This window comes from Oncorhynchus keta, chromosome 2, assembly GCF_023373465.1.
Source record: "Oncorhynchus keta strain PuntledgeMale-10-30-2019 chromosome 2, Oket_V2, whole genome shotgun sequence".
In the NCBI taxonomy this organism is placed as follows: domain Eukaryota; kingdom Metazoa; phylum Chordata; class Actinopteri; order Salmoniformes; family Salmonidae; genus Oncorhynchus; species Oncorhynchus keta.
Window position 1 is genome coordinate 17,836,074 of NC_068422.1, and position 15,897 is coordinate 17,851,970.

At 42.3% G+C, this 15,897-nt stretch overlaps 1 protein-coding gene across 5 annotated transcripts in view; it reads left to right on the forward strand.

Moving 5' to 3' along the window:
- Positions 1-1,435: 1,435 nt before the first annotated feature.
- The window catches only part of LOC118379065 (calcium-activated potassium channel subunit alpha-1), a 257,064-nt gene continuing 242,602 nt past the window's right edge, over positions 1,436-15,897 (forward strand). For 2 of the 5 annotated variants that reach the window (XM_052473233.1, XM_052473242.1), the window contains exon 1: positions 1,436-2,553. In XM_052473233.1, the coding sequence (XP_052329193.1) occupies positions 2,317-2,553 (237 nt within the window). In that variant the 5' untranslated portion in view covers positions 1,436-2,316. The remainder of the gene's footprint in view (positions 2,554-15,897) is intronic. The other 3 variants (XM_052473237.1, XM_052473244.1, XM_052473243.1) reach the window with 2 other exon arrangements.

Below are 15,897 nucleotides of genomic sequence, written 5' to 3' on the forward strand. Positions count from 1 at the left end.
CAGGGGCAGAACGACAGTTTTTTAACTTATCAGATCGGGGATTCGAACCGGCAACCTTTCGATAATCAATGGGGTGTATCGGCCAGTATCTTTTTGTCTCCATTTGAAACATCTGTTTTTTTCCCCTGAGAATTATTTCTTAGAAACGTAGAAAACGCACATGAAACTGGATTTGTTATGCACATGTACACGTTCTGTCCATTCCAATTTCCCCTTCCGAACCAGAGAGGAAGAGGCAAAGGGAGAGGTTTTACTCAGGCCAAAATCTGACAACGAAGAGAGGAATTTTGTATGGAGTTCAATGTTGAATTTGGACATAAATGGCATTTCGGCAACTTTGAAAAAAAAACAATGTTATATCAGAGTTGTGCCTGTTGTCATAGAGATAAAGGACTCATCATGGATATAACCCATTTTTAGCATGGACTTTGCCATTGAGGGCTTCCAGCATTTTGAAGTAGTCAACTGGGTGAGGATTTTTAGGTGGAATCAGCCAATGAAAAATTCATGGAGATGTCCATGCTGTCACAGACGCCAAATAGCACAGATACAAATATTTCTTTATAGCCTGTTCTTCGTGTGTATCTGCCCTCTCATTGGCTAGAATGGTCCTACCTGATCCCGTCTCACCCTGTACCTCTTCCATTTTTGAGGCCATGTATTTCCATTGTTAGAGCGGTCACTCGACTATCTTGTCAATATAATATACAATTAAGAGGCGTCACTACAGTCCCTGGTTCGATTCCAGGCTGTATCACATCTGGCCGTGATTGAGAGTCCCATAGGGCGGCGCACAATTGGCCCAGCGTCGTCCGGGTTTGGCCGGGGTAGGCCGTCATTGTAAATAAGAATTTGCTGACTTGCCAAGTTAAATAAAGGTTAAAAAAATATATATTCTCTGCTAGCTCAGGCTCACGATTAGGGGATCAATGCAATATGTGACCACAAGGGAGAGCAGAATCTCCACTTTATAAATTAGTACATGGTAAAATGTAAAAAAAAAGTTGTTTTTAAACCTGACTAACGATAACTGTCAGAACAAGACGTTATATATTTAAAACGACAATTGGCGCTGCATAATTTCCGAGCTATGAATTAATTGATTTAATTGCTTAATTTCATCATCATAATCCATCTTTAAAATCAATAAATGTAATCATGCTTTAAATTATACATTTTGTATGGATATTTTACATGTGACAAAGCTACGTATTCTCACTTAAATTCTAGGTAGCCTACTTGTTTCCTTGGCATGAAGAAACGTTAAAAGAGCAACAGATTGCTTTTGTGTGGCTTTTCAACAGGTTCTATTCAAGCCGATGTGTGGACAACATATTTCTGCTGTATTCTTTTCTGGAAAAAGTAATCCTCTCCTTCTCCCTCCGACGCAAAACGCTTTCAAGACATTGGGTTTAGTGCATATTTGTGTAAGGATGTACGGATGAGAACGGTCGCCAACATGGACGTGGAATCACCGATAAGAGAATAATGTTTGAGGATCGTCGAAACCCACGAGTTGGCCGGATCTTGTTGATGGCTCCACCCCCGCTACCTGTAAACCGCCCTCCCAGTTCCTTATCATCTTCCAAATAGATCTGACAGTCAGCCGCTATCATCTGGCCGCCACTGAAGCAAGAAGAGGACAAGAAAACCTATGGACAGCGTTATTGAACAGCTTTAATGAACGGAAATAAATAAGTCATCTGCGGTCATAAAGAGAGAAAGTAGTAATCAACACCTAACGAGAGCGCTAAATGGACCAGAAATAACGGACTTAAAAAGCGGCGGTTGGTTCTCAACAAGGTGGAGTTTTGTGAGTGAGGGCGAGGGTTACCATCGATTGCCTTTACGCGATTTGGTTACCTGATGGAGAAACCAGAACGACATGTGACTCGAAGATAATTGCTGCCTTTCCTGGAAATATTGAACTATTACACCAAAAGAAACAACAAAGAAGAACAGCAACGGGATTTTCAATATATAATTATATGAACGAGTTTTGAAGAAATATCTGATTTCGCATACAATTCGCATATAACTTATTGTGCGATCTGTGAATGACTTCTGCTAATGGAACGATCATACCCTGTCCTTTGAAGTGCAGTTTCTGCGTCACAGGTCGCTGAGAACACAACATTTACATTGAAGGACTGATGTAAACGGACAGGGTAGAGTACAGGAAGGAAGGTTGGTAGTTAGTTGAAGCAATATGGCTGAATTGTGGGGTATGGGGCACTGGCTGGAACTACCCATATCGTCTGGATACTAGTTATAGAACATGGAAACCTATCCCTGGGCATCAGTAGCCTCAGAATAATGCCTAAAGGTAAACATAGTTACTACCCGGACTCTCCCTCTATCCGCATATCCAAGATGGATGTGATCATCCCCTTCTCCCCAGATGTGCCCTGTGATAGCAACGGGCAGCGCATGTGGTGGGCTTTCCTTGCCTCCTCCATGGTCACGTTCTTTGGGGGTCTCTTCATCATTCTGCTCTGGAGAACTCTCAAGTACCTGTGGACCGTCTGCTGCCACTGTAACACCAAAAAGAAGGTTGGTCATATTCATATGTCCACACACAGCACATTTCCAATACCTTCAGAACTTGTGACAGAAATTGACTAAAGTCTATGTTGCTGTTTTAGTGTGGAACTTTGGCTTCATACCATTTGGATGCATATAGAATTGGGTATTTTCTTTACTATAGGCCTGTGACAGTCTGTGCAATAATGCTTCCCACCAAAAATCACTGAGCCACATTGTTACCTTTCCCCCAAATGAAAAAATAACAGTTATAACATTACAATACAGTTATAACACCTGCATAACATTGTAACAGTGAAACTTGTGAGTTATTACATTTCAAGTGTATTTCATTAAGTGTGAATTAGAGTATATGCGTTTTAGATGTGCAGATCTTTTGTGTAATGATTTGGCATAATATTACTGAGGCTCTTGAGCACTGCCTGTATTCTTGACACCTGTTGTTTAAAGTGAGAATTATTTGACCTGTCAGAAATCAATCAGAAACTAAATCATACCAAATAATTACAATACCGAAAGTATACTTTTTTTCATGTATTCATTATGAAAATGTTTGTTGGGAATTTTAGTTTTGTTTTTAGGGAATGTTTGTTTTGTTTTGATGTAGGACACCATTTAAAAAAAAAAAACGCTCCGTGGTATATTTGGCCGAATGTTGAATGAACAAACACAGATGTATCACTGATGGGGGTCTCGTTTCTTCATTGTCTGAAATTACACGAGCAGGTTTAGAACCAAAGCAACTTGTTAAAGCCATTGTCATCTGTAGGCCTGTCAGGAAGGCCTGTCATGTAGGCCTGTCATGTAGGCCTGTCATGTAGGCCTGTCACGTAGTAGGCCTGTCTTAGCAATTGATGGATGAAAGGCAGCTGTGGTACTTCATACTATATATACATGCAGTATGTATATTCCGTTTATTTAATAGAAGTGTAACTCGATCAGACTGCGACAAATACACAAATTAACAAAAGGTGAGATTGCATCTGAAGAAATACTTTAAACAACTCTGGTTATAATGACAAACTTTTCCATTAAGCAATGTTGTCCAGGAAAATATGTAGGCTCGCAAACACGCACGCACCACACACACACACAGTTCGTTGACAAGATTCCAACAGTTAGTCAGGAATAGTTTTCCCCAGTCTCTACCCTGGACACACCCCCACCACTGACAGCTGCTGTTCTATTACACCAGTCAAGCATTGTTGTGTGTCAAAGAGACATTCTTTAAAAGCATCATCAGTTTCCAGAACCATACTGTGTGTGTCACTAGAGTGACCAAATCTCTATATCAATAGTTGATAAAGGTGTCAGCAACACTAACAAGTTGCTGTAAATTTACAGCAAAACTGTTACAGTTAGCTACTGTAAATCTACATTACAGTACAGTTGTCACGATTGTCGTATGAGTGAGACCTAGGCGCAGCGTGTTATGTGTACATTCATTTAATGAATGAAATACTGAACAAAAGCAACAAAATCAAGAAACGAAACGTGACGCTATACCAACTAGTGCTGACAGGCACATAGTCGAGATCCCACAACACAAAAGAGGAAATGGCTACCTAAATATGATCCCCAATCAGAGACAACGATAAACAGCTGTCTCTGATTGGGAACCATATGAGGCCAACATAGACATACAAAACCCCCTAGACATACAACAATCCTAGACATACAAAAACTAGAGTACCCACCCTAGTCACACCCTGACCTAACCAAAATATATAGAAAAACAGAGATATCTAAGGTCAGGGCGTGACAACAGTACTGTAAAGAGCAATGCATTTTGTGGGTTGAAAGGCATTCCACTACACTTCACAGTAAAGTACTGTATTACCTGTTTTGCTGTATATTTACAGCAGCATACTGTGAGTTGTGGTGCATTGTGGGAGAATGTTGTGGGTGGCAAAATAATCTAGGGCACATTAACATATTTTGAGGTATGCCTTGTAAGATGCTATATTTGTTGCATTAGTGAGAATACTGTACCACAGAATACAGTATCATACAATATTTTAAAATAAAAATTATATTTGGCCAGTAAATTGACAGTAATTTACTGGCTACTGTGCTGTCAGTAATTTACTGTAAATATTGCAGGATTTTATTTACAGTAAATGCATGCTCACCACTAGCAGTGCAAACCTTCATCTTACTACTGCAGTCTTTACATTCCCATGGCTGTGTATGGACTGTGTTTGCAGTCTTTACATTCCCATGGCTGTGTATGGACTGTGTTTGCAGTCTTTACATTCCCATGGCTGTGTATGGACTGTGTTTGCAGTCTTTACATTCCCATGGCTGTATATGAACTGTGTTTGCAGTCTTTACATTCCCATGGCTGGGTATGGACTGTGTTTGCAGTCTTTACATTCCCATGGCTGTATATGAACTGTGTTTGCAGTTTTTACATTCCCATGGCTGTGTATGGACTGTGTTTGCAGTGTTCACATTCCCATGGTTGTGTATGGACTGTTTTGCAGTCTTTACTTTCCCATGGCTGTGTATGGACTGTGTTTGCAGTCTTTACATTCCCATGGCTGTATATGGACTGTGTTTGCAGTCTTTACATTCCCATGGCTGTGTATGGACTGTGTTTGCAGTGTTCACATTCCCATGGTTGTGTATGGACTGTGTTTGCAGTTTTTACATTCCCATGGCTGTATATGAACTGTGTTTGCAGTTTTTACTTTCCCATGGCTGTATATGAACTGTGTTTGCAGTCTTTACTTTCCCATGGCTGTGTATGGACTGTTTTGCAGTCTTTACATTCCCATGGCTGTGTATGGACTGTGTTTGCAGTCTTTACATTCCCATGGCTGTATATGAACTGTGTTTGCAGTTTTTACATTCCCATGGCTGTATATGAACTGTGTTTGCAGTCTTTACATTCCCATGGCTGTGTATGGACTGTGTTTGCAGTCTTCACATTCCCATGGTTGTGTATGGACTGTGTTTGCAGTCTTTACATTCCCATGGCTGTGTATGGACTGTTTTGCAGTCTTTACATTCCCATAGCTGTGTATGAACTGTGTTTGCAGTCTTTACATTCCCATGGCTGTGTATGGACTGTGTTTGCAGTCTTCACATTCCCATGGCTGTGTATGGACTGTGTTTGCAGTCTTTACATTCCCATGGCTGTGTATGGACTGTGTTTGCAGTCTTGACATTCACATGGCTGTGTAGGGAATGTGTCTATTTCTCAGTAATAGGTGTGACAATTTTCTTTGTATAATGCTGCTGTAAGAAGGGCAGCAGGTACCCTACCGGTTAAGAGCGTTGGGCCAGTAACTGAAAAGTTGCTGGTTTGAATCCCTGAGGCGACTTGGTGAAAAATGTCCCCTTGAGCAAGGTACTTAACCCTAATTGCTCCTGCAAGTCACTCTGGATAAGAGCTTCTTGTAAATGTAAGAACCGGTTCATCTCAATTTCTGATTCTATAGGCTTGCTGTGGATTATGTCATCTTGCCGATCATGAATAACGTTACATTACTTAATACTGTTTGTTGATGAACACACCTGGTATCGCTTTATTGTACAACTAATGAGGTGAGCAGTTAGTGGTCAGGTTACTTTGGCAGATTATTAGATCACAAATTAAGTGCAATCAATAGGGATACCTCCCTGTAGTGCACTACTTTTGGCCAAGGCCCATAGGGATCTGGTCAAAAGTAGTGCACTATATAGGGCATATGGTGCCATTTGGGACAGAGCCTTATTCTCATCCTCCAAACTTGGAGAAAAACTCTAATGTGTAAAACTCTACAGTACAGGTAACAATGCATCATAGATGGAACTCAATGTCTCGCCACGTGTTTAATCATCCAGTGTAGTAATCACCTCCCAACCTAATGCAGATCAGTGAGAGAGATGGCAAAGAGAGGGAAGGACTTGGACCTTCAGTGATCTCTCTCGCTCTCTCTGTTTCTCTCCAATCGTTGTATCAACCATGTATAATATAGAGGATTCAATCACTCTAATGAGCATGGATCTATTTGACAACAAAGATTTGAGTTGGTCAAGAAAATAATAATCTTGTTTTGATGAATTATAGTGCTGAGATGACCACTGCTGTATAAGCCAACGCTAAGAGAACTAGACCAGTGAGAAGAGTAGTGTGTGAGGTGTGAACCAGTATGAAACGAGACCAGTATGAGATTACTGTAGTACTCTCACTCATGTATCCATATACAGCTGGTGAGTAAAATACCCATCTAAAAGTCATTATCCTCACTAAGCTGTTTCGCATCGCCTGCCTGGACGGTTAATATGAAAATCATGATTATTTCTACTGTGAGGGAAATAATGCTTTGGCATTACTAAGGGAAATTACTAAGGGAAATTACTAAGGGAAAGTGGTTCTTTGACTATCAACCTGTTGCACTATAGTCTGTCTCCATACTGTATGTGCTGCTTGCAGCCCACTCCAAAATACATGTTTGGCATGACAATAAAGACTGAGTGTTTTATCTACTTTACAGATGTGAAACAAACAGACAATCATATCTCTCAAAAATATCAAATTACCAGTTTATGCCACAAAACCAACTTTATAAGAGGCTCTAAAGATATGTTCTATTTGACAAAAAAATGAATGATGTAGATTAAGGCGTTGTTGGCAGAATAGATGGATGTAGTTCAATGCCTGATTAATATAGCATATCCACCATTACATTTCTCGATAGTCCAACAAATATTGCTATCAGGTTGTAAATCACAGCTGACCTGGTATATTGTTTGCTGCAATCAGTCCTTCGGAGAGAGAGAAGGAATAGAGAGAGGGGGGGGGCGAGAGGCGAGAGAGAGGGGGGCGAGAGAGAGAGAAAGGGGGAGAAGGGAGAGAAAGAGGAGAGAAAGTGGGGGAGAGAAAGAGTGGAGGCGAGAGAGAGGGGGAGAGAAAGAGAGCAAGAGGGGGAGAGAGGGGGGGGTTAGAGGGGAGAGAGAAGGGGGAGAAGGGGAGAGAGGAGAGAAAGTGGGGGAGAGAAAGAGTGGAGGCGAGAGAGAGGGGGAGAGAAAGAGAGCAAGAGGGGGAGAGAGGGGGGTTAGAGGGGAGAGAGAAAGGGGGAGAAGGGAGAGAGAGGAGAGAAAGTGGGGGGAGAGAAAGAGTGGAGGCGAGAGAGAGGGGGAGACGGATGAGAGACAGAGAGCGAGAGGGGGGAGAGAGGGAAGAGAATGCTGCTGGGGGGGGGTGTCATGTCATTGGTTACAGCTAGTGATTTAAGGTTTGATACCGGAGCTCCGAGGCATGCGTCGAAATCGCTGAACAGTTTATCGCTTTATCAGAAGTATGTGATCAAGCTTTGTTTCGTTCGAAACAGCTACTTGATTGGGTTGGTAGAAGACAAAAATGCTATCCTGTGCAGGCGCTATGGAGTGTGGGACGTTGTCTATAATAATTTGGCTGCTCTAAATGATTTTGATCAGCAGGTGCCAATAGTGTACACTGTGACTCAAAGCCTGGTGTAACGAACTTATTTGACACAATTGGCTGGAAATGCTCAATGCTTCAGGAAAGTTTGTTTCCCCATCACTAGCTAGAGCTAGAGATGCAGGTATCATCTGGTTAGTTAGCAAGAAATGGGAATCAGTTTGCTAGCTAGCAAGAAATGGGAATCAGTTTGCTAGCTAGCAAGAAATGGGAATCAGTTTGCTAGCTAGCAAGAAATGGGAATCCGTTTTCTAGCTAGCTATGCTGAACTTGAAAGACTGTTATCTGCAGTTAGCATATCACTTAGTTGTCAATCAAATGTATTTGGCATCAATCAAATGGGAGGGCAGGCATGTTCGCATTCAGTTGTCAAAACGTGGGTTGGGAAAACAATGCATTGGCAGGCAAGCTGCAGAAGGGCGAGCAGTCTACTATTTCTATTGTTTATCATTGCAATTTAGTCTGCCGACTACAAGCTCATTTTTTTGGGGGGTGGTTTTATCTACTGTTCTCTCGATAGATTTGAGCTCATCTTGCTCTGGCTAACATTAGTTGTTGATATTATTGTTGTTGATGATGTGTTGTTGTTGTTGTTGTTGTTGATGATGTGCATAGGCAACCAAGGGAGCGAGACCCTACCTGTTCATGGTTGTTTGAACAATAGATCTGTAAAGTTCCCAAATCTAAGGCACTCCCGTGGTATTTATATTTGCAGAAATCCACTATTTTGTGGCTTTTGGCGAATGCTTTCTAACGATCTAAAGTCACACTGGTGCTACTGCCTGTAAACACACAGTCCAGTTCAAAGGGAAGGATGACAGGCCCATGTGGCAAATGGCTTATTTAGCTCTGATTGGCTATGGTACCCCTGTCTGTGTAGAGTCTATCCTGAGGTGTGTTCAGTTCACTTGAATGTTTGCCATGTTACAGAACGGTTTGTACTGAATGACACATTTCCCCAAAACATTCTTGAACGTTTTTGAACAGACTTTGAGGTACGTTTGCTCCTGTTTGTTGGGTGTGGCGAAGTGTACCATGGAAGCAATGAGTGACGTATTTAAAGGGCAGTGGCCGTGCTGACAGCTCTCCACAACCCAACCTCTCCCCTCTTTTCAACTGGCCGTTCAGTACAGCACCGTTTCCGTTCAATTGAACGTTCCAGAACGTAAAAACGTATTGAACATAGCCCTGGACAAGACTTGACACATTTTTATTAGGTTTTATTTACTGTAGTGTCTATTAATTGTCCAAACCCATGGCCGCTTTCCCACTCTATATTGCTATAGAAATTTCACAAATGCCTTAATTTCATTCCCAAACATTCTATCAAAGTTTGAAAATGTCTTTATCTAAGTGCTCGCTTCTCATACATAAAAAAAGGCCTCATATTCATTCAGCGGGTGTATATGAACTGATTTTATTTCACGTTGCTAAAACGCTGTCAGTTCCACTTTAAAGCACCATGAGAGACTGGAGCACTAGGTAATGATGAGTAAGCCAGCATTTTTTTTACCAGATCGAACCAATGGAACGAACATTAATCACTCTTCCTCTCGTGTGTGGGTCCTTCTGTAGCTCAGTTGGTAGAGCATGGCGCTTGTAACGCCAGGGTAGTGGTTTCGATCCCCGGGACCACCCATACGTAGAATGTATGCACACATGACTGTAAGTCGCTTTGGATAAAAGCGTCTGCTAAATGGCATATATTATATATATATTATATATTATTATATATTATTATATATTATATTATTAGTGTGTCATCCAGCTCTCCCTTCCTTCTGCCCTCTCCTCTTTTGCATGTCATTCACTCACTCACTCACTCACTCACTCACTCACTCACTCACTCACTCACTCACTCACTCACTCACTCACTCACTCACTCACGTCTTCCTCTATTTTCTCTCCCCCAAGAATCACACACCCACACACACAGATGTAATGTCAATCAGTCGACAGGCAACTGGCACATATGTATGTATACAATGTGAGTCCGTTTTTTTGGTTGCTAAGCAACAAGCAAAGTAATTCATTTTAAGTGAAAATCCTTCCCCTTATGCAATTGTCTAGGCTCAGGATCTAACAGAGAGCTGGTTAGTGTAGGAACAGGAACACCGTTTCCCACCCACCCCCACCCAATCTGTGCATGTGATTAGCATCACAAACAAAGCACCTAGAATAGAGCAGGTGCTTTTAGTGTTTCATAGATGGAGGCTGATAATCTGTTCCGTTTCACCTTGTTGTTTTTAAGTTGGCCTCTCTCTGTTTATGAGGGAGATATCTCCCCCCACTCACCCACTGCAGTGTCCTGAAAGGGGAAGCTCCAGGCTGCTCTTTGAGCTCTAGGGTGCATCCCAAATGGCACCCTATTCCCTTTATAGAGCAGTACTTTTGACCAGGGCTAATAGAGCGCTGGTCAGAAGTAGTGCACTATATCAGGAATATGGTGCTATTTGGGACACAACCCCAGATTGACTGTATTCTCTGTCCTCATTACCTCCCTTTTAACATGTCTGAGACAACTGGATAGGTCAAAACAATCTCTCACATTGATTTCACTTAGGCCTATACAGTCCAATCAGATCTGTGAAGAGAAGTGAAGGAGGGTAGAGGGGAGGGAACATCTATCCTGGAATGGAACAGCCAGATCTCTTCTCCTCTTTCGCTCTCACTCCCCCCTCTCCCTCCCATGGATGTAGTTTCCTCATCTGATGACAATGCTGTGAGATTAATGAACTGCTGATGAATAATGCCCACAATCACTGACTGACTGTCAGGTCAGGGAAAAGAAGAAAGTGGTGTTCATGGTGAACACCACAGTGGATGCGCCCCAAATGACACCCTATTTCAGAAATAGTGCACTACTTTTGACCATGGTTCTGGTCAAAAGTAGTACACTATATAGGAATAGGGTGCCATTTTGGATGCAAACTATACCTGGCAATGGGAACCTGCTGCTACTGGTAAGCATGATTTGGTAGTCAACTTTCAAAATGTAATCTGTGACTTTTGGTGATGCTGATTTTTTAAAAACTTGTTTTTAATTTCACCTTTATTTAACCAGGTAGGCTAGTTGAGAACAAGTTCTCACTTACAACTGCGACCTGGACAAGATAAAGCAAACCAGTGCGACACAAACACAGTGTTACACATGGAATAAACAAGCGTACAGTCAATAACACAATAGAAAAAAGAAAGTCTATATACATTGTGTGCAAATGGCGTGAGGTGGCAAGGAAATAAATATTCCATAGTAGTGTAGTAATTACAATTTAGCAAATGAACACTGGAGTGATAGATGTGCAGATGATGTGCAAGTAGAAATAGTGGTGTGCAAAAGTGCAGAAAAGTAAATGAAAACAATATGGGGATGAGGGAGATTGGATGGGCTATTTACAGATGGGCTATGTACAGCTGCAGCGATCGGTTAGCTGCTCAGATAGCTGAGCTTCAGCGATTTTTGCAATTCGTTCCAGTCATTGGCAGCAGAGAACTGGAAGGAAAGGCAGCCAAAGAGGTGTTGGCTTTGGGGATGAGATATACCTGCTGGAGCCCGTGCTACGGGTGGGTGTTGTTATCGTGACCAGTGAGCTGAGATAAGGCAGAGCTTTACCTAGCAAAGACTTGTAGTGTAGTGTAACTGTATGTGGACACCCGCTGGTCGAACATTTCATTCCAAAATCATGGGCATTAATATTGAGTTGGACTTTGCTGTCATAACAGCGACCACTCTTCTGGGAAGGCATTTCACTAGATGTTGGAATATTGATGTGGGAACTTGCTTCCATTCAGCCACAAGAGCATTAGTGAGGTCAAGCACTGATGTTGGGCGATTAGACATGGCTCGCAGTCGGCGTCCCAATTCATCCCAAAGGTGTTCGATGGGGTTGAGGACAGGGCTCTTTGCAGGCCAGTCAAGTTCTTCCAAACAGATCGACAAACCATTTCATTATGGACCTCGCTTTGTGCATAAAGGTGCATGGGGGTATTGTCATGCTGAAATAGCAAAAGGCCTTCCCCAAACTGTTGCTACAAAGTTGGAAGTACAGAATCATCTAGAATGTCATTGTATGTTAAGATTTCCCTTCACTGGAACTAAGAGGCCTGAACCATGAAACAATTATTCCTCCTCCACCAACTTTACAGTTGGCATTATGCATTCGGGCAGGTAGAGTTCTCCTGGCATCCGCCAAACCCAGATTCATTCCTCGGACTGCCAGATGGTGAAGTGTGATTCATCACTCCAGAGAACGTGTTTCCACTGCTCCAATGGCGGTGAGTTTTACACCACTCCAGCCGCCGCTTGGCATTGCACATGGTGATCTTAGGCTTGTGTACCGCTGCTCGGCCATGGAAACCCATTTCATAAAGCTCCAGATGAAAAGTTATTGTGCTTACATTGGTTCCAGAGGCAGTTTGGAACTCGGTAGTGAGTATTGTTTTTATGTGCTACGTGCTTCAGTACTCTTAGGCCCTGTTCTGTGAGCTTGTATGGCCTGCCACTTTGTGGCTGAGCCTTTGTTGCTCCTAGACATTTCTACTTTGCAATAACAGCACTTACAGTTGACCGTGGCTCTTTGCACAGTAGAAATTTGACAAACTGACTTGTTGGAAAGGTGGCATCCTATGACAGTGCCACGTTGAAAGTCACTGAGCTCTTCAGTAAAGTAATTCTACTGTCAATGTTTTTCTATGAAGATTGCATGGCTGTGTGCTCGATTTTATACAACTGTCAGCAACGGGTGTGGCTGAAATAGCCGAATGAAGGTTTGTCCACATACTTTTGTATATATAGTGTAGCTGTCCAAAATCTTAATCAGTAATGTAACTTTTGGATTACCCAAACTCAGTAACGTAATCTGATTACTTTTCCCATTAGAGGAATTAGAACAAAAATGTATATTACCAATTGATCAACATATATTGCAGGATAAATCAATGTTAGAGTTTACATAGCTGGCCATAAATGGATGTTGCATTTTACTTCATGGGTTGATTATGTGTGCTTCTTATATTCCAGAGGAAAAGGACCCATCGTTGTGACAGTTTATACTGTGAGTCCCAAATAGCACTTTATTCCCTTTTGTAGTGCAGTAATAGGATGCCATTTTGGACACAGCCTTAGACTGATGGTGGTCTGGGTTATGTGCAGACATGGCTCCATCCATGCCCTCATTAATCAATGTGCATCACTGCTGGGTGTCTCAGTCTGTCTAGTGCAGCGGTCCACAACCTTTTCCATTCTGGGGACCACCAAATCACCAGGTGTCAGTGTGAGGGTTAACAGACAGTAGTCAGGTTTTTTTTTCTCACCTTTATTTAACCAGGTAGGCTAGGTGAGAACAAGTTCTCATTTACAACTGCGACCTGGCCAAGATAAGGCAAAGTAGTGCGACAAAAACAATAACACAGCGTTTCACATGGGATAAACAAACGTACAGTCAATAACACAATAGAAAAATCTATATACAATGTGTGCAAATGTAGTAAGATTAGGGAGGTAAGGCAAAAAATTGGCCATAAAAGTGAAATAATTACAATTTAGCATTAACACTGGAGTGATAGATGTGCAGATGATGATGTGCAAGTAAAGATATAAGATACATATATATTATTATTATTATATTATATTATTATTATATTATTATTATAAAGATACTGGGATGCAAAAGAGAGAAAAAAAAACAATATGGGGATGAGGTAGTTGGGTGGGCTATTTACAGATGTGCTGTGTACACTTGCAGTGATCAGTAAGCTGCTCTGACAGCTGATGTATAAAGTTATAGAGGGAGATAAGACTCCAGCTTCAGTGATTTTTGCAATTAATTCCAGTCATTGGCAGTACAAAACTGGAAGGAAAGGCGGCCAAAGTAAGTGTTGGCTTTGGGGATGACCGGCGAAATATACCTGCTGAAGCATGTGCTACGGTTGGGTGTTGCTATGGTTACCAGTGAGCTGAGATAAGGCAGGACTTTACCTAGCAAAAACTTATAGATGACCTGGAGCCAGTGGGTTTGGCGACGAATATGTAGCGAGGGCCAGCCAACGAGAGCATACAGGTCGCAGTGGTGGGTAGTATATGGGGCTTTGGTGACAAAACGGATGGCACTGTGATAGACGACATCCAATTTGCTGAGTAGAGTGTTGGAGGCTATTTTGAAAATGACATTGCTAAAGTGAAGGATCGACAGGATAGTCAATTTTACGAGGGTATATTTGGCAGCATGAGTGAAGGAGGCTTTGTTGCGAAATAGGAAGCCGATTCTAGATTTAATTTTGGATTGGAGATGCTTAATATGAGTCTGGAAGTTGAGTTTACAGTCTAACCAGACTCCTTGTTATTTGTAGTTGTCCACATATTCTAAGTCAGAACCGTCCAGAGTAATGATGCTAGACAGGCGGGCAGGTGCATGCAGCGATCGGTTGAAGTGCATGCATTTTGTTTTACTTGCATTTAAGAGCAGTTGGAGGCCACGGAAGGAGAGTTGTATGGCATTGAAGTTCGTCTGGAGATTTGTTAACACAGTGTCCGAAGAAGGGCCAGAAGGATACAGAATGGTGTCGTCTGCGTAGAGCTGGATCAGAGAATCACCAGCAGCAAGAGCGACTTCATTGATGTATACAGAGAAAAGAGTTGGCCTGAGAATTGAACCCTGTGGCACCCCCACAGAGACTGCCAGAGTCCGGACAACAGGTCCTCCGATTTGACACACTGAACTCTGTCTGAGAAGCAGTTGGTGAACCAGGCGAGGCAGCCATTTGAGAAACCAAGGCTGTTGAGTTTGCCGATAAGAATGCGGTGATTGACAGAGTCGAAACCTTGGCGAGGTTGATGAAAACGGCTGGACAGTATTGTCTTTTATTGATGGAGGTTATGATATAATTTAGGACCTTGAGCGTAGCTGAGGTGCACCTATGACCAGCTCAGAAACCAGATTGCATAGCGGAGAAGGTACGGTGTGATTCGAAATGGCCGGTGATCTGTTTGTTAACTTGGCTTTCGAAGACCTTGGAAAGGCAGGGTAGGATAGATATAAGTCTGTAACAGTTTGGGTCTAGAGTGTCCCCCCCTTTGAAGAGGGGGATGACCGCGGCAGCTTACCAATCTTTGGGGATCTCAGACGATACAAAAGTTTGAACAAGCTAGTAATAGAGGTTGCAACAATTGCGGCGGATCCTTTTAGAAAGAGAGGGTCCAGATTGTCTTGCCCAGCTGATTCTTAGGGATCCAGATTTTGCAGCTCTTTCAGAACATCAGCTATCTGGATTTGGGTGAATGGGGAGGCTTGGGCAAGTTTCCGTGGGGGGTGCAGAGCTGTTGACCAGGGTAGTGGTAGCCAGGTGGAAATGTAATTTTACCTTTATTTTACTAGGCAAGTCAGTTAAGAACAAATTCTTATTTTCAATGACAGCCTAGGAACAGTGGGTTAACTGCTTGTTCAGGGGCAGAATGACAGATTTGTACCTTGTCAGCTCGGGGATTTGAACTTGCAACCTCTCGGTTACTAGTCCAACGCTCTAACCACTAGGCTACCCTGCCGCCACAAGCATGGTCAGCCGTAGAAAAATGCTTATTGAAATTCTCGATTATCATAGATTTATCGGTGGTGAGAGTGTTTCCTAACCTCAGTGCAGTGGACATCTGGGAGGAGGTGCTCTTACTCTTCATGGACTTTACAGTGTCCCAGAACATTTAGGAGTTTCTGCTACAGGATGCACATTTCTGTTTGAAAAAGCTAGCCTTAGCTTTCCTAACTGACTGAGGATATTGGATCCTAGCTTCCCTGAAAAGTTGCATATCGGTGAAAATGCAGTACGCCACACAATGTTTTGTGCTGGTCAATGGCAGTCAGGTCTGGAGTGATCCAAGGGCTGTATCTGTGCTTAGTTCTACATTATTGTCAATGGGGCATGCTTATTTA